At 42.1% G+C, this 18,476-nt stretch overlaps 1 protein-coding gene across 2 annotated transcripts in view; it reads right to left on the bottom strand.

Moving 5' to 3' along the window:
• The window catches only part of ATF6B (activating transcription factor 6 beta), a 71,127-nt gene that overhangs the window by 33,031 nt on the left and 19,620 nt on the right, over window positions 1-18,476 (bottom strand). Inside the window, exons 10-14 of one of the 2 annotated variants that reach the window (XM_422208.8) lie at window positions 14,730-14,873; window positions 13,093-13,212; window positions 12,023-12,125; window positions 11,414-11,478; window positions 7,635-7,749 (exon numbers count right to left, since the gene is read on the bottom strand). In XM_422208.8, the coding sequence (XP_422208.4) occupies window positions 7,635-7,749; window positions 11,414-11,478; window positions 12,023-12,125; window positions 13,093-13,212; window positions 14,730-14,873 (547 nt within the window). The remainder of the gene's footprint in view (window positions 1-7,634; window positions 7,750-11,413; window positions 11,479-12,022; window positions 12,126-13,092; window positions 13,213-14,729; window positions 14,874-18,476) is intronic. The other variant, XM_015290399.4, reaches the window with a different exon arrangement.

The raw sequence follows: 18,476 nt of genomic DNA, 5'->3' as shown, positions 1-18,476 counted from the left end.
AAAAGACAGGCTAAAGGGTGCCCTTTGTTTTGAAAGTGCCAAACAGTGTTATTATGGATACTATGCCCTTAGCCTCGGGTCTTTCAGTACATGTAATTCTCATTGTCTGCACACTATACAGGACAAGATCTTAAATTCCTATGGTAAAGCCATTTCCCTCTCAATAGTTTAGGTCAGGTTTCATAGGAGAAATGGGAGCTTTAAAAATCTTTCAAAAACCTGCATTTTAACTTGCAAGCAGCTGCAAATGCACAAGGCACAAATATACAAATAAGATACTTTGTCTTTAGAAGCACCAATGCTCAAAAGTCTCATCCTTGCATTTTATCTGAATGGGAGAGCAAATGATACAACCTTATCCACAGACATCCCCAAACAAAGTCCAGAGAAGAAAACTACAAGTTCAGTGACAAAACACCCATTGTCAAATGTAACAAAATAGGAGAAAAATATGCTAGAATTGAACTTCTAGATATGAAACGTCATCTGAAGCCAACTCACTACAGTTCATCTTTGCCTGCAGGACACACGGCATCAAATCTGCAATGAACTGGAACCTGTCTTGCTTACATCCCCTGAATAAGTTCAAACCAATCCCAAAACTATGTTGGTAGCACTGCAAAGCGCTGCCACAAGCATTTCAGCCAAGCAACATCGTGATTTGGTCCTTCACAGCAGCTTACCTGATGACAGAGCAGAGAAATGACTCCTAACTGGTAAGAAGAACAAGGTCAGATGACACCTGAAATGACTGTCATTGCTTTGCTTTTCTTCACCTGTTTTGACACTGGGAACATCCCTATTACTACCTGAGCTTCAGCTGCCTTTCTAAAAGAGGATACAGCAAAGAAGTGCTCTGAGACCGTGGCTGCAATGTATGTCTCTCTGACCCATTGGAAATACAAGGTCTCCTCTTGTTTTCAACACACTACCATCTTTCGCTGCCTGAAAATAACGTACCATCCAAAATACAATTAGCATGACACAAGCTTCTCACCAACAATGTAAACGTGTACGTACCACAGAACTGAAGCAGACTTGCAAAGTGCAATTCTGGTTCTACTGAAGTTGGTAATGGCTTTGCCATCGATTCCCATAGGGCCAGCATTACCCTTGCTCTAACATGTAATAACCAGAATCGAGTTTTAACATCCACTTTTTACTGCAATATACTGCAAGGTATTGTATGTGCACTGCCATTAAATGTAGCTGGCAAGCTTTAATACCAGGAGACATCTGCACTTTGAAATAAATAGAGAAATTACTGAGAGGGAATGTTAGTGGCCTTTTAAGTTCCCCAAACGGATCAGACTTTAAGCCACGATTCCATTAATATCAGTAATTACACGCTTGTGCTACAAACGCCATTGTCCTTAATAAGCCTATAATGATGTCAGCCAAGCATCTTTGACAGAGCCTCCCAAGAGAGGGAAATCTACTGCTTAGCCATGGGAGCTGGGGGGATTCTGCCTCTAACCACACAAGAGAAGTGGGGGGATTTGGATCAGCATTAACAGTTCAAAGTAAATTGGAAGGGTTGTTTTCTTCTGTGATCTACTTAACGGCCTTTGAAACTGTTTGCTATCCATGCTTTAAAAAGCAGGTAAGGTTAGCCAGGAGACACGAGATTTTCCTCAGAAAAATCCTATGCTCTTTTCTTACCTTTTGTGCTCAACCAGCAGGAATGTTCACTTTCTCTGAGCATGACAGTACCAACGCTTCCTGCTGCTTTCACAGCAATCTTCATGCAGTTATTTGTGACTCACTTGGAGCCATCACCAGCAGAAATTCATTCCTACATATGTAAGCTAACAAAGTAATTCTAGAAACAATGGCAAGGTCTGAATGCTCTGGCAAAACAGATGTGAGCTCTGGAAAGAGAACAGCTTTTACAGCAGGCAGTGCCAGGCTTACAGGATGACTGCAGTGGCAGCCAGGTGCCTCTTCTCCCAGCTGACAGAGCATCCTACCTCAACTAATTTGAATTCCACAGCCATGTTCCGCTCGAGTTTTAGAACAGATGAAGCAGGCTTGGTATCAGAGACGTCAACGGGCAGAAATCAAAGGTGTTGGCAAAGCTACAGACACTGAATTCTGTCTCTTAGAGATGGGAGAAATGAACAGAGGGGTTCAACACCGACTGGAGACTCCGGCACGCTTCAGGGAGATGACAGATCTCCACTCGGCCTCCATCTAGTGACAGCGAGGGGAAGCTAATTAAAACTCAACAAGCCAGAAGACCAGTTTTTCACCCCCAAAAGCTGCTTTTTCTGCTAACAGCAGTATTTCCAAACATTTCTACAAATCACTGTATCAGAGTAAGGCATCCGTCTCCATGCCATTCTCTCCTGGCTACAGTTAGCAGCAGAGCTCCAATTGTGGCACTCTTTTCAATGATGCATGGCAACCTGCTTTCATTATTCACTGCACAGACTTGTCTGCTCTGAACACGCTCTTAAAGCCAACCCAAAGCAACACAGCTTAGATCCATGGTGTAAATATATGGCTTCGGAGTCCTGGAACATTTGGGGAGAGCAGGCATGAATACCAGGTAACCCAGATTTTGTTACATAGCTAAGTGCCAGTTTCTGCAATGCTAAAGGAAAGATGAACACAAGGGCTTCCTAAAAGTTGGAGAAATAATGAAATTAACAAGTTAGCATCTCAAGAAATAAAGTGTGAGAAGCCCTGCCTGTGAGGGACGTTGGCTGCTGAGGCCTGGCAGAGCTGGGAGACAACACTGACCTCGTTCAAGAATTCTTTGCTTGCTGTCAGCTACATATTTCTTGTGGTTAAAAAAAAAATGACATTACAGAGTCTCCTGGCAATAGCAGAAAATAAATCTTGTAGACTTTTAGTGAAAGTCCTTCTTCGTGCATGGCCTCAGTTGGTCCAAGTACTACTTTATCTTCCTCTGACCTCCTTATAAAAAGGAAAAAAAAGCCAACTCCGACTGTGGTATGTGCACATGTAAGCCTTCCAAAGCACAGAGAGAAAAAGCTGAAGAGACCATGAGAAATTCAGTCTTACAGGAACCACCAAGCACCACTCAGGGATGACTGTGCCCGACCTTACATCTTCAGAAACCCGAGTCCTGCCATGTAAGACATGCACGGGCAGTCCCAGCAAGTACCATTTCTCATAGATGCAGGGAAGTGGAGGCACAGCTCCTCCGCTGCAAGTATGAATATTTGGAGAACTCACCAAAACATTTATTACATTTCAGCACTCAGATCAGGGACCAACACTGGGTTACGTGGTACTACACGCGGAGCACAAAGAATGGGGATCCCAGAGACGTGGGGTGGAAGGGATCTCTGGAGCTCTAAAGCTCACATCACCAATACCAGAACCATCCAATCCCTGGGCCTCCTAACTGTACGATTCCTGTCCTTTTGTATACTTCTGCTAACAGCGTAACAACCTACTAAATGCTTGGGAGAGCCTGTGTGGCAAACAGCCAGACAGGAAAACAAAACCCATCACCTCCAGGCATCACTTCTACCTTGGCAAATGAGCAAGTAAACACATGGGAGCTGTCTCTGGACATTACGAGGGAATCAGTTCCCTCTCAGCTCCTAACCATCAGCGAAAAGGGAACAAGGTCCAGAGAAAAAAGGTGCCAGCACTGCTTGGGTGAAGGGCACCCCTGGCTGAGGCCCAGCTGGTGGCTGCCTCAGCCCTGCAGGGCTCCTTTTGCCTGCAATCACAAACAATCCAGGCCAGCCATCTGAAAGTGCCTCCGGGCAGAACTTGTCACAAGATCAGGTTTGCCCCATAAAGTAACAAACGAGGTGGTCTATAAAACTGCTTTTGATTTGACAACGTTTCATATATAAAGCAAAAATACGCACAGCTTTGCTACCAAATAAACTTCATAGATGGTTTTTAAGAGTCCCCAAACCTCTCCCTGCAAGAGAGCAGAGCCAAGCAATGGGAATTCTGTGCTACAAGGCTCGCTTGATTTCCAAGGACAGCTCTAAGCCCAAATGAAAGCTGACAACTACCAGGTCATTAATCCAACAGGACATACAGTGCAAACAGAACCTGGGTACCAGCACACGCACTCAGGTGGACTACAGCCACGACAGAAAGTGAGGAATTAGACAAACGGTGTTCTGCTTTTTATTTTGAGTTTCCAGTAAAATCTTCTATTATCAATTCTCCACTCCCTTCTACTCATCCTCAGGATATGCAGAGCCTGGTGCTGGCTCTATCTGTGTTGTTAGCTGAAAGAACAGCAGAACATGCCAAGCGTTTAATAACAAAATTCCAGCCTTGTGACACAACCTAGTAATCCCAACACTGGAAACTAATCTCATATTTCTACTCAACCCTTAATAAAACCCTAATCCTAACAAAAGTACCGCTATATTTTTTTTTTTCTTTTGCCTGAATCCTTTCTAAATACAGCTATCTCACATCATACGTTACTGCAGACCAGACCAAAGAAGGATGTGTTACACAAACTTATATATGTACATCTATCGATTTACACGGGGCAGACTGACAGAAGATTCCTGAGCCAGGAAGACATAGCATTTCAGATCCAGCAATTTCCTTCTAAACAATCATTTTACAAACAGCATGAGAAACATATCCATGCAAAAAGCAACAACTGTACAGCAATCACTGTTATCACTGTCTGGAACCAAAGTCGTGCATTCTGATTTCTGAATTCTGCATCTTCTCTTCGAAGATGTGAGGAGATGTCTTCTCTTGCTCCAGCTGAAGACATTTCCATCCTCAGCTTTGAAACACAGCTCCCTAACTAAAGGGTGCAAAGCAAACCAGCTTTGCAAAGGGTTGAAGATGCACTGCCTAGTACTGTTGGCTGAATAGTGGCCACAGGCACTCTTCTACTGCCACAGAGCTGCTTCCTGTGGGCCATCCCACCATACGACTGAGTTTCTTGTGTGCATATAATACAGTGCTCTTAAACAGGCACCAGAGACTTGGCAATGCTCAAGCTCCTGGCCTTGCATAAGCACATAGATATGCATGCCACCCTGTCCATGCCCATGCCTGAAACCATCAGGAAAGAGGGCAGCTGCAAATGTCACAGGAGCAATCCCAGCTGCTGTCTTTGCTGAGGGGTTCCACCGACCTCAGGCAAGGACTGCTTGTATGTGGATGAGCTGCTATAGCTACAGCTACCGGTTTTCCTGCCACCTACCACTTGGGACACTTTCATGATGAGGAAACAAACACGGTGTTGCAGGGTCCTAGGAAAACATTAGCTGTGAATAAGCATGTATAGAACAATTCTCTTCTAATGTTACAACCACAAAATAGCAAGGCAGGAGGCTTAGCAAGGTCAGATCCCAGATTCAGGTCTGGGCCAAACATGCATTACAGACAACTCTCAGGACTCTTCAAGACCTCTACAAAACAAAGGAAATAGACTCTGCCACCCACCAGCTGCTGCCTGAACCACTGTTTGCTCTAATGATTTCCATCACTAGATCCCAAGCACCTTCTCACTCTTGTAGCTTTTCTTGCACCAAGACCCCTCAGGCTTCCAGCACAGAAAGTGTCACCAAACACTTGGAATTCCAGTTTTAAAACAGCTTTTACTGTTGCTAAGTGTGCTGTAGATGTGAGAACGTGCCTACCAAAGCTGTATCACAAGTCTGTCCTGTATACCAGCACAAGAATTCACCTGTTTTGTGATTTTCAACTTGAGACAACAGAATAACTGGACCACTGAATGAAGTCCTGCACAACACAGGACATCGAAAATCTCAAATGGGAGTATTTTAGGAGAAGATAGGAATAACATTATGTTGAGCTAGCAGAAATAATTTGTGCACAGAGTACATTTATTCCTATACCCAGAAGCATAAAAAATTTATTACACCCATTAAACCAATATCCAGTTAACTACTCTGATTATTGGCCTGCTACCACATGTAAGTGTTTAACCACAGGTTGGACCTGAGTGAGTATTACACTGAGACCCCAGTGAGTACTGCACAAACCCAGAACTCTATGTCCTGTTCTCAAAGCAGGCATGAGTTTGCCACAGGGGAGTTATCCTTACAAAACTCTGATCGTGCCCTTTATTCCCAACCAAGCATCTGGCTGTAATACTGCAGTGCTAAGGAGCTCTACAGAGCAATACCAACACTTCTTTTTCAAGCTGTTGCCTCTCAGTTTCAACAAATGCTCTTTCAGTCATCTTGATCATGTTAAAAAAAAGAAAACTGGTTTGGCCCATTTGTTATTTTATACATGTCAAATCAGGGCTGGGAGGAGGGTGTCTGAAAGGAAGCAATCAGCAAGGCAGATTTGCCAGCTTGGAAATACAAAAAGCTCTACAGAATCCCCTTTGCCGGAGCATCTTTCCTTTATTTCCAATTTCCTTGCAGCCTGCTCCAATGCTTTACAGCTGCCCCTACCTGCCTCATGCTTCTGAGCATAGGCAGGCATAGCAAGGGGACCTAGGAATTCACTGAATGCACACAATGAAAGATTGCTGGATTCTGAGTAGTTTGTCCTATAGGCCAAAACAGGTCTTGCTGCTTGCGACATCTGCAGTCCCACAGCAAGCAGTTCAAAAAGGCAAGCAAAATTCAAAAGATGACACAAAACAGATGGTGATACTTTCTGAACACTCCATATGAATGGAGGGTTGAAACTTCCACTCGGGATGCGTTGGGCTGAGGGTCATGTACTCTGCACCCTGCAGAAGCAGCTCCTTAAATGCTGTAGTAAGATACCTGTTCACACCATCCTGAAGCACTTGCCAGGATCGACTGCCACAATACAGCGAGGTACATGTGCACAACTGAATGCCTTTAAGCACAGCTCTGTGCCTCTGCACTGACATACACACTAAAAGAGCTCTTAACACATTTACAACACACACAAAAAGGTCCCGCCTCTTTAGAGCCTCCTGAGCATGGCCTTGTACAGACTCTCTCTCCAAATTGTCACTGTGTTCCTCAATCCCCTCCCTGCCTGCATAATCCATAATAGAAACATTGCACATCTGGAAAAATGAGCAGGCACAGGAAGAGCGATGAAACCCTTCACTGGAATTCTTGCAGAGTAGCAGGAATCACATACTGGCCTTGAAGGATTTTATGACTGTGTTGAAAAAATTATTCAATCTCGAGGCTCAGTACTCCTATTATAACTACGATGAGGGTGAACAACTTGCTAACTTAAGGTATTAACTCTGCCAGTCAATATTAACCTTTCAATAAAGGTGTCCAACAATTAGTCCCGTTAGGAACTCATACATAACACACAGAGCTTACCTGATAAAATGGCATCAGTGTTCTACTTGAAAAACTGTGCAAAGGGGAATACCACTTCTTAGCAGGCAGACCCTCACCTCCAGATACTCCTACCTCAATGCTGCTTCCCCTGTCCCTGGGTTTTTCATACAATCCCATGCTGCATTGCCCTTGCATTACAACGTTTTCTGCAAAGCTCTCTTTCTGCTCTTAACTGCGACAGGCATGTTTGAGAAGACCACAATCCGGCCACTGTGCTGTGAACCATTGCTTATGAAGAAGCAAGTTTAGCTTCAAGTTGGACTACAACATCTCTTGCCACAAGACGGGCGGTGTAACAAACAGAGGGATTCATATAAAAGACCAGCAATGAACAACTGCTACACTTACTCTGCGAAATGACACCACGTAGAACGTATCTTCCTTCCTGTGAATAGCTTCAAAGAAGTCTTGATAGCTCCTTGGAGAGGCGTAATACACTTGCAGCTCATTCCCTGAGTTCCTGCTGAAATAAAGAAGGGAAGAAAGTAATTATTTTAGACACAAGAAAGTTAAGTGAGAAAATGGCTTTACAACACCTGCTTCTCCAAAAAACAGCATCTCTCTACCCATTGAAGGAGCATAAAGAACATTAAATACACGTGAAGACAACAAGATCTGCTGAAGTGTAGGAGTGTAAAGTTAAACACAAATAGAACTTTTCATGTGACGATGCCATCTGCTCTCTCATCCACCTTCTTTTTTGTATCTCTGGTCAGCTCAAAGATCTGCTCTTCATTTTCAGTTTAGACAGTGGGTAAAAAGACAACATTCACAGCACTCATGTAATGCTGGCTTATCTTTTTCACAATTCTCATCTTAAATATCCCAGGAAAGGAAAAATACAGCAAGGAAAATACACTGTCGAAAACGTTCTGTGTGAAAACACGAGCAAGTCATGCAATCCACTGTTTATCTTGGAAAGGTGAGAAATTCCCAGCACATTTTGTTATCATCCCGCTCCCATTCAAAAATACCACATTTAATCAAATTGGAAAGTTGTACTTAGACAAACCATTAGCTGCATCTCCAACCAGTCATTTTAATTCTTTCCCACTTTAATAGCATACTGTCTGTTTGCAGTATTTGTGGCAAAAACACTGCTGAGACTATTTCTCCCAAGCTGTCTGGTGCTGACCCAGATTCTAAACTATGGTGGTTGATTTGGATTATTTTGGTATGTTTCTAAAATATACATAACTACGCCTCTCAAACAAGGCTCAAATCTATCATCAAGTGATTTTCTTGAGCAGTAGTAATAGCAGGCCATCATTCTCTCCGCTCCTACTGCTCTTCTGGCCCTGTTGAGATAGGAGTGCAGCTGCCATACCAGGCTTCCTGTAGCAAGATGGGGAGGTGAAAATCCTGGGGACCAAAGGTAGGCAGCTCCATTCTGTACACCCTCATTAGTAAAACTACGCAAGTGAAGAATCAGATCACATCCTTCACACACAGGAAACAAAGATCCAAGCTAACTTGAGCTTGATTGCTCATTCATAAAAACACGTAGGCCCACGGGAATACCCCTGAGATTCAGCATTGAAGTTCTACTGTGATAAAAGACATAACACCCACACATTGCTCAGTAAAACACATCCTGAAAACTGAAATAGGTCCCACAGTTCCATTTTCTCGCCCACGCTACAGAAGATCCAGCTAGACCTGGAAAACAGCCTTTTGTAACTTGAAATCCAACCACGGATTTCACGGATACACAACAAAGTACATGGAAACCAATGGGCCTTCAGCAAGGTAAAGGAGTTCTACGTCTATCACTAGTTCAGAATTCCAGGTAATACCAGTGGATTACTGGCATTATAACATGCTGACCTTTGTGCATTTAAGGGCACCCACCACAGACTGCTTCATGAAAGGATGGGAGAAATGCAGGACTCAAAGCAGGTTCAAAGCTACTAGGTTTTTTAGTAACACCGTATCACAGGAAATATTGTGTATTAAACTGTGCCTCCAAACAGTGCTGCTGAATCTGGCTATTTATTCCAAGATAAACGAGTCTTTTTCACTTTCAAAGTTAGAAGGACACTTTGCTACGCATTACAGAGCACAAGTATGTGGCAAGAGTGCTTGTTTTAAGGAGCGAGGCTGTGGGCACTGTGCTTTAAGCATCAAGAACCATAGCTTTTATAGTGCAAAAGTAAGAAATGGGAAAAAAACTTGAGTGCTCTTTAGAGCTTGATATCTGGAGTCCTAAGTGCACATTTGCAGGAATTCCTATCAAAATCACCTCTGAAGAAGGCTAAAAAGACTGAAGCGAGCTGAGAATTTTTAATGTATGTTTGTTTTTAAGTCATCTTGATTTTGATCTTCCTCTGCTTTGACTTTACTGCAACACTTTACAACTGATAGATTTTCTACAGGAACTCAGGACACAAGATGGCAATGTTGGTATCGCCAGTAAGTGTGGTCTGCAAGGTAGTGCTCCCTAGATTTCTAATCACAAAACAAGTATTAAATAGAAGTCTTGAGAGTATAATATAAACAAAGGCATTTAGTTCATTAATAAGAGCTTCAGAGCTATCTACATATACTTAAGTTACACATCAGGAAACTCATAAAGGAGCTAGAGACAGTCTCTTCCAACAGAGATGCACAGCGAAGGGATAAGAGTCAATAGCCACAAATTACTACAGGAAATATTCCAAGTGGCTACAGGGGAAAAACATTTCACAATGGCAGTGGTTTAGCCCTGGGACAAGTGCCTGGACAGCTGGTGGCATCTCTGTTTCAGGAGATACTCAAAGCTCAGCAGGACACTGCTCTGAACCACTAGATTTGACTTTGAAGTTAAATTTACTTGGAGTAGGAGGTTGGACTGGATCTCTCCAGAGATCCCTTAATAACTTAAATTATTCTGCTACTCTGTGATTTCACAGTCACTGATGTCTTTGGGAGAAACTGGAAGTCTTTTCTATGCTCTCAGCTGTTCCAGGACAGTCACAGCATGTAACTGCTATGACTCACTCAATGGTCTCCTTCATTTAAACATCAATCCTCCAGAAAAAAAGACAACACAAAAAGCACCTCACTTAATTCTGAGCACAGTACAATACTCCACGCAGAGCTGCATGACGTCAGACTGTTTTTAATTATACTGATACATTTCATTGAAGTGTAATGCAGGTATAAATATATATATTAAACCACCCTATGCTGTAAGGACAAGCCTGTTGGTTCAGTTTTCAGTTAAAATGGACATCCTTCACCTGCCTATAGAACTCTCAAAGAGGCTTTTTTGTTTGTTTGTTGACTTATTAGTCAAGACAACTCAGAGTTTGGCAGCATGGTTTCCACAACACTTCCCTACAGCTCACTGCTTTCCCCTAGGATGATTCTGCTTTCCAAGCTGCAATGCAAAAGCAAGGGCCACAGCTGTCTTACTTTCAGTGGCAACATTCTCCCAACGAAAAGTTCACTTTATACTCTATTTTCCTTACTCCTCCTTGCCACTTCAAAGCAGAGATCCTTTTAAACACTGTCACAGAGAATAGAGGAAAAAGAATTTTTGTTTTCCTTAAGCTCTTCTCTCCATTTTTTCCCATCCTCCAGGAAAAGGACAGGATATATACGCAGGTGAGGGCGAGGAAGAGTCAAGAAACTCCCAATCAGTATGTTCTAATTATCAGCAAGGAAAACTGGGAGATGAAGAGAAACTATACATCTAAGATGTAATGATACATCATCCAAATAACATATGTAGTGCTAACTATAGTGCTTCTACTCTTGAAGACAGCAAAAGAAACTGCTGTCTTACTAGACTTCTGACACTTAGAAACTTTCTTATAAAACACTTCTCTCCCCTGCTTTTTTTTTGGTTCCCTTAAAGATACAAACCCATCTGGAAAGAGACCCTGTAGAGTGAAGTAAGGATTTTATTAAGATTCATTGGTAGAAAGACCCAGGAAAAGCAAAGCTCTGATGCCAGGTTCCTTTAAGTGTAGCTTGAATCACAGGAAGCAGCTAACTGCTGAGGTACAGGAATTAGGCCAATAAATGTAGCTAGCACTCAAAAAACCTGACAACACAGTGAAAAGAGGCACTTTTTACCAGCTGCTAGTGAAAAGTAGAGTTATTAAGTGGAAAGCAACAACAAACAAGTTGTTCTGCCTTACCTGAGGCTCGTGTCTGTGTAAGGCATGGTCATTAGTTGAGAATGTACCTTCTGACTAACGGAGCTCTGAAAAAAGGGGGAAAAAAACAAGATGACCAATGGAAAACAGTAAACATTTTCTTGGTTTGGCACAACATAAAACACGATGCACAGCTGTAGCAGGGGGAATATGCAAGGAGGTAGAGTGACCTTGAACAGCACATGGATATTTTTTCACTGGTGACAAGAGAATAACTGAAATGGCAAGCAGCAATCAAGCTTGAGACAAAGAAAAAGGCAAGCGTTTTAACACAGCCAATTTGATCAGAAACAAATAATAGAGGTTGATACCATACACAGTAGGCACATATGTTATCCAAGAATAAAATTTGCTATAATTGCTGTCAGATTCATAGAATTCTTTTGAAGTCACATCCACTATGGATTTCTGCCAAAATATACTACCCACATTGTGCTTCTGGTGTTAGAGACATCAGAAATGCCTGAACTTGCCCTACTTTAACTTTCTATCATTGTCCTTTGGGCATTAGTGAGAAGAATCTACTGATTTTGTAGAGATACGTGTATTGATCCTGTTGTGATACTGACTCACTAGTAAAATCCTGCCTACCTGCATAACCCGTGCTTTCTGATGCTGGTTATTGGACTTCCTTCTAGACCTTGTTCTTTCCACTTCATGTCTATGAACCCATCCTCGAAGTTCATGATTCAGCCTAAAAACGAAGCAAACAAAAAAAAGCCCAACACAAACCAACAGCATGAACAGATGTTTCAAACAACAGTGACAGCACTTCTTAATTATAGAGAACACTTCAAAGATGCAGCAGTTTAGTATTCTTCTACCTTACAATCTCTTATTTTTAACATCAAAATAAGCAAATTTAACTGCAAGACTCAATTTTTGAGGTTTTTCATAAATAATAGAATACAGTGGCTCAGATGGAGTGAGCCAAGAAAGACTGTGGAGCCCAATTGCCTAAGTATCCATAAAGCATTGGAATTATGGATGTTTTAACACAGCAGACGTGGTATTTTCTTTTGCCCAATGAACAGTAATTCTGAAATTACTGGAAAAACTACTGAAATTTAAAATCAAAAGACTATTAGACCAAGATTAGATATTGGTTAAGGAAACTAAATATCACAAATTTAAGAAAGTATGGACAAAGCACAAAGGAATTAAATTTAGATAAATTAAAATTTTCTCTTTGGAAAAAAATGGAGCTAAGTAGCTCCTAGCAATGAATAAAGCAGATCTGCAATGACAAGCTAAGTTTGCTTGTATCAGATGCTGAAGGGTAGGAGACCATCTTTTACATGTATCTGACAGATGTGCTTTTTAGTTGGCCGTGATTTCCATATTGTAAACACTTTCATATAAGAAGAGATTTCTCTTCTCATTAAAAACTTCCAGGCAAACCAGCAAATTGTTGTTCAGTGTTTGCTAAGTGACCATTGTGAATACTGAGTGAAAATCACTGCTAAAAGCATCAGAAGATTGAAAAGATGGGAGTGGACCTCCTGTCTCCATGGTAGTAGACACTGGACAGTGCAGACACCTGCAGAGGCATTGCTCACAGACTGGATGAATACCGTAAATGAATAACAGCATCCCCCAAAGCCATTTGTCCACTCACCCAACACAGTAGCTTAAATGCTCAGAAAAGGTCATTTGCTCACCTTTGTGACTCTGTTCGGTTGATCAGGGGCTGACAGGGTGGTGGTGGAGGTGAAATATACAACAGTGGTTCTTCTGATACTATCATCAACGCTTTGTTATCAGACACAGAATTATCATATCTGGGGAAAAAAGACACCAAGAAACCCTCAGAAGTTTTCCACGAAACTTTGACCGAACTCAAAGGAAAAAAAAAATGACCACTGGTAAACCCACAAAGGTTATGGCTGCTCCTATGAAACCTTTAAAATAGGTGAATAACAATTTCTATCAAACATCCAGTGGTCTTAGTCAACTCCCAGAAGAGTCTGGTAGCTCTCGACACAGGGCAGAGATCAGCATTAGCAGTTCCAAAATCTCTTCCCTTACAGGCCAGATATTGAAAAGAAATGTAGCCCATAAAATATTCATCATAAGATGTAAACTGTGAGATCTCAGCAGAGGCAACTTTCTCTTTCATTCCAGAGCTATGAAGGATTTGCCACAGGAATACAGGAATATTATTAGCCATTTAAACCATGCAGATAGAAAGAATACAAACTACATGACAATGTAGCAGCCAGAAACTATATTAAAGCCAAGCAGGGAGGACTGTTTTCCCAAATGTCTCCAACAGCCTCCAGCAGCTGGCTTAGCTTTGAGAAAATGTGAAAAAGAGCATGCATTTCAATGCAGAAATCCTTAGAACTTCCAGTAACAAAACAAAGAATAACATTCCCTTCTTCTTGTTATCGGTATTACTTGAGTGATTTAACTATTTATCACCAAATACCCATGATAACATCCTGCCTTGAGAGGGCATAGGTATAACATCCTTAGTCGTGATTTTGACAGACTCATAGCTCCTACAAGCTGAAAAAAATCAGTTATAAGACCTTATGAAAGACTTATTCACATCCTGTTCCCCCAGCCTTTTTTTCCTCATCTGCTTCTCCTGTTTACTGTATCGAAAACTGATAAAGGAGAATATGCAGCAAAGAGCTCACTGCTTGCAAAAAAGCAGGGTGAAAGAAGAGGAGGAGGTACACACCTCCTAGGAGAATTACTTACAACCATGTCACATAAGTCATGTTCTGAAACGTGCCACACAGGACACAAAGCCCTCACCATGGCTACAGCATTAAAGTGTTCGTGATTTATTGTCGTCTTTCTGCATGGTAAAATGTATTAGAGCTTTCTGCACATCTGTGCCTGGCTTTGTTCAACCAGCCAAAAATACTCTACTGAAAGGGACAATCTGATAGGATAGATCCTATAAGTGGAAAACATGAGCTGGATTAGCCAGACTTCAGTCTGGAGACAATTACATGCATGCTTATGCATTGAGTGCTAGAGATTGAGGAACTGTAAAGCAACTATATAATTAAATAATGGTAAGCATAAGGATGGACTGAGATTTTTTAAGAAGTACAGTACTAGTCAAGTTCAGAGAACCCGCAGCCATTAACTTCTCTGATTTTCTCTTGAGTAACTAAGAAAATAAATACTACAGCTTGAAAAGGAAGAAAAGATACTAAGACATATCTTAACCATGCAAGCCAAAATAAAGATCATGGGAAAAAAAAATCACACAGATGAAGAGCTGAAGAAGCACCATTGACCTCTGCTACTTAAAACACGTGAAAAGCCTTCATCTCACCTATTAATCTTCTCAGAAATTATGTCGATGGGTATTTTCTGAGCTGGGCTGGGCTCCTTGCTAGCTGAGAACTCCAGGAGATTTCTGGTCCGGTGGTTGGAACTCACAGCGGAATCAACTCCATTGGGATCTTTTTCAAACACACTGGAAAACACAACAGACGTATCGCTTATATACAAAGGATCTGCAAGACTATCACTCTGAGCACTAGTAGAGAAAAGCAATTCTGTTCCCTTTTTCAGTTTTACTTGTTTGAAGGATTTTGATCCTAGAATCATAGAAAGGCTTGGGTTGGAAGGGACCTCAAGGATCATCAAGCTCCAACCCCCCTGCCACAGGCTCTGGTTCTCTTGTTGTCTTAAACTTCACCTAATGAAATTGAAATGAATCTGTAACCTCGATCCGCAGGCATAAGACAACTACCTATACACAAATAAAAGTGCTCCACGTTTCTACTTTAATCAGCCTCAAAGTCAATTTACATAGTTTATACAAATACAATATGTAAAGAAAACATAGCTCCCAAATCCTGTGCAGCTGCTGGCTTGGAATATTATGCCAGATGTTCAACAAAACTGTACATGAAGTTCAATTCTACGTGGATTTACAGACAACAGCAGGGTTGACAATGCAGTGGCAGTGGGGCATGGTCCAATGCACCCTGCCTTCCTGGTCTACTTTGCACTGATTGCAGCATCTTCCCCTGGAGCCTGCTCAGGCAGCCACGCAGCATCAGAACATCTGTGATGCTCCAGAGGCAAAGCAGGATAGAACTTCAAACGTGAGCTGGAAAAATGAGACAACTGCTACACGAGACTGATGATAGCCTAGTTCAGAAGGGCTATTTATGAGTGAGAAATCCTGAAAGCACAAAAGCACTACTTCAACTTGTCCTTCCCAGAGGCTAGCTTTACTCTTCTGCAAACACGGCTGCTTCCTGAAATACACATCAAAATGAAGCCCTAACCCTCTTGGCCGACAACAGCAGAACACTGCCAGCAGCAACATAGCAAAAATGCACGAGGACCCCAGTATGCCGATGAGGACTTTGCCATGCATGTTGATCACTGCTTACAGAGAACACTTTGATTCATGCCCCATCTCTCCTGTGTAGCAGAGCATAAACCCTGCAGGGGAAGGTCTCATTTTCCTATTTGTTACATGGCATCACATTGCAACAGGCAATGAATGCAAACGGCAGTAACAAAGAAAGACAAAAACTAGTAAGGACAGGAGGTTAAATAGTCCCCAGCCAAGCAGAAGGTTTGCAGACCTAGCTGCCTAGCACTCCCTCTCTTTTGCCAATGTGCTCGTGTTCCTGTTAACAGCAACCCAAGTCTCCTCATGAGTATTTGTGTCACGTTTGGCAGAGCTGTGGACGCCAGGGCAATCCAGATACAGGCTGACGTTGCTTGGACTGCCTCGTGTCCTTCAGGTTTCCAGGCAGCAGCACAGAACCTCGGCAGCAGAAACCTTTGAGCTTGTTTTCACTAAAGGAACAGTGGGCAGAAGAGTATTCATAGACAGCTTCCTTATTGTATATGCACACTAGCATCCAGAAGTCTCATTGAGTCTAATGTGTAGAATGGAAAGCTGGATGGCTTGTTCGTAGCCTTGTGTACTAGCCAATGTCAGGCTATCCAATTTCACAGAACCAATCTCCATGACCTACTCAGTTTTATGAGATTGTGTTCCTTCTCTTTCAATGAAGCACTGGTTCAGCTGGCAGCAACTAGAGACAGAACCAGATCTCAGAATTAAGGCTGACACCTAAAGGGATGCCATGCATTCTTGTTGGAAATCTTTTATCTATTAAGTGGTTGGGTCCTTGCTCTAACTGATTTCAAGCCCTGACAGTTACAGGTTTACAGAATTTTAGTAATGAAACCAAAAACATCCATCACAGAAGCTCTGAAAGTTTCAACAGTCTCCTGCGACCTGTTTCTCTACAGCACAAAGTGAATGAGATGACCACTGTTGGTGAACTTGCTGGGTATGGCATTTCATTCTGTCCTACCTCTCTTCCTTCCTGTTCAAAATGACACTTCAAACCACAGAAACTTGCCATGTAATTCTTTAGTTCAACCTTGTTAACAACCAAATCAGAAGGCTTGTAACAATTCTGCATTTTTTTCCATGATGGTTCTTTCTTCTCCCTTGCAGGACAGTTCTACAAAGGTAATTCTTACTGTTTCAGGTTTTGGCTAGCAGAGGTGACAAGTCTGAGGTGAAGTGTCACACGTAACATGCATTCCAAATGCTAAACAGAATTAGAGAAACCCAAATCGAGTCCATTGAGGAAAAAGATATGCACCTCTCCGCAAGCCCAGGTAACCTTCACTTTTTCCTAATTCAGCTATTTCATCTCAGCAGCCACTCTAAACCACGCACAGCCCTCATTCCATTACCATTGTCAGCTTTAATCTTGGGAAAGACACTGTAAGCTTTTAGTCAAAACTTACATTTCACTTTTGGCATCACTTAAGTATGGGATGGTTCAACATGAAAGATGATTTCTTCAGCAGCAAGAAATAAAGGAGAAGAACAGGAAATCTTTTACCGTCCTTACGGGCAAAAAAGCATGGCTCCCAATTCTGAGAACATACACACCCAACTTGAGGGTAAAATATGATAATATTTATAGCATTTATTGCAACGCCCTTTCTTTTTTTCTTTTGAGGGAAAGCTTTAAGCTACATGGACTACTCTTGCCTCCCTTATCCCATCCATTTTGTGTAGGATGATGACCGAGAGCACCTTTCCCAAAATCTCAACTAAAAGACACCCTTCCTTGCTTGTTTAGACTGTGGTAATTACCCAATACTAAAAGAAACATCATTTTTGGTAAGAATCTCCCAGTGCAACTTGAAATACTGCCTGTCTTCCATTTTTGACTTTTCTAGGGAGTTTTGTTAGATTTTCCCATTAGATCAGAAGATTTTGTTGTTCTAATATACAGTGTGCCCTCCCTCCCTCCTCCCACAAAGGTTGACTTGCAGAGCTTGCCTGTCAACAGGGCTCCATCTTCAGGTAACAGACAGGAGTGGGCATGCAGGTAACAGTCTGTATCCTCCTCTGACTTTTCATTTCCAAAGACTCGCCAAGTAGGTAAATGAGGGCATGATATCAGAAATAACCTTCCTTTGATTAGGGTGAGAAAAGCATAATTTATGACCAACTTCAGCGGCTAGGATGAAGGATGGATCTCTCTTGTAGTGGAACACCTGGAAATACCTGCCCACCTTCAGCATACTGGGCTGTTGCATATGCTGCATAGAACAGCAGCAAAACAAGCTGGAAAACAAAGGGCCTGCAGACCACATCCCCACCATGGATGAAGATGAAGTCAGTGTTGAGTATCTACAAATATGCAGAAGATGAGAGAAACAGCAAAAAGGGAAGGTAGACAACCCCCCCATTTAGGACAGAAGAAAACATTGTAAAAATAGCATTTTCAGCTACGAATGTTTTAGTGTGATATAGTAGAAGCAGGGAAGTTTTTTTCCACTCTGTTGGCCCTCAAGATGAAAATCTGGAAACAGAAGAGCGTGTTGGCATATCTGCTGTGAGCAAGTTCTGCTGCTGGGAGGAAACGAGTTGCTGTCCCAGCTTAGAAGTCAAGAAAGCTTAAGGCTGAGAAGTGGCTTTATTGGAGATGACCAGTTAGAGGCTGGAAACTGGACCTTTTTCTGTTTGGCCACGCTTACACACCTTGAGCGCTTATTGAACCTTTGCAGCCTTCAGTAT

This window comes from Gallus gallus, chromosome 8, assembly GCF_016699485.2.
Source record: "Gallus gallus isolate bGalGal1 chromosome 8, bGalGal1.mat.broiler.GRCg7b, whole genome shotgun sequence".
Classification (NCBI taxonomy): Eukaryota; Metazoa; Chordata; class Aves; order Galliformes; family Phasianidae; genus Gallus; species Gallus gallus.
Note: the sequence above shows the minus strand (reverse complement) of the source record. Positions and strands in the feature narration are given on the sequence as shown.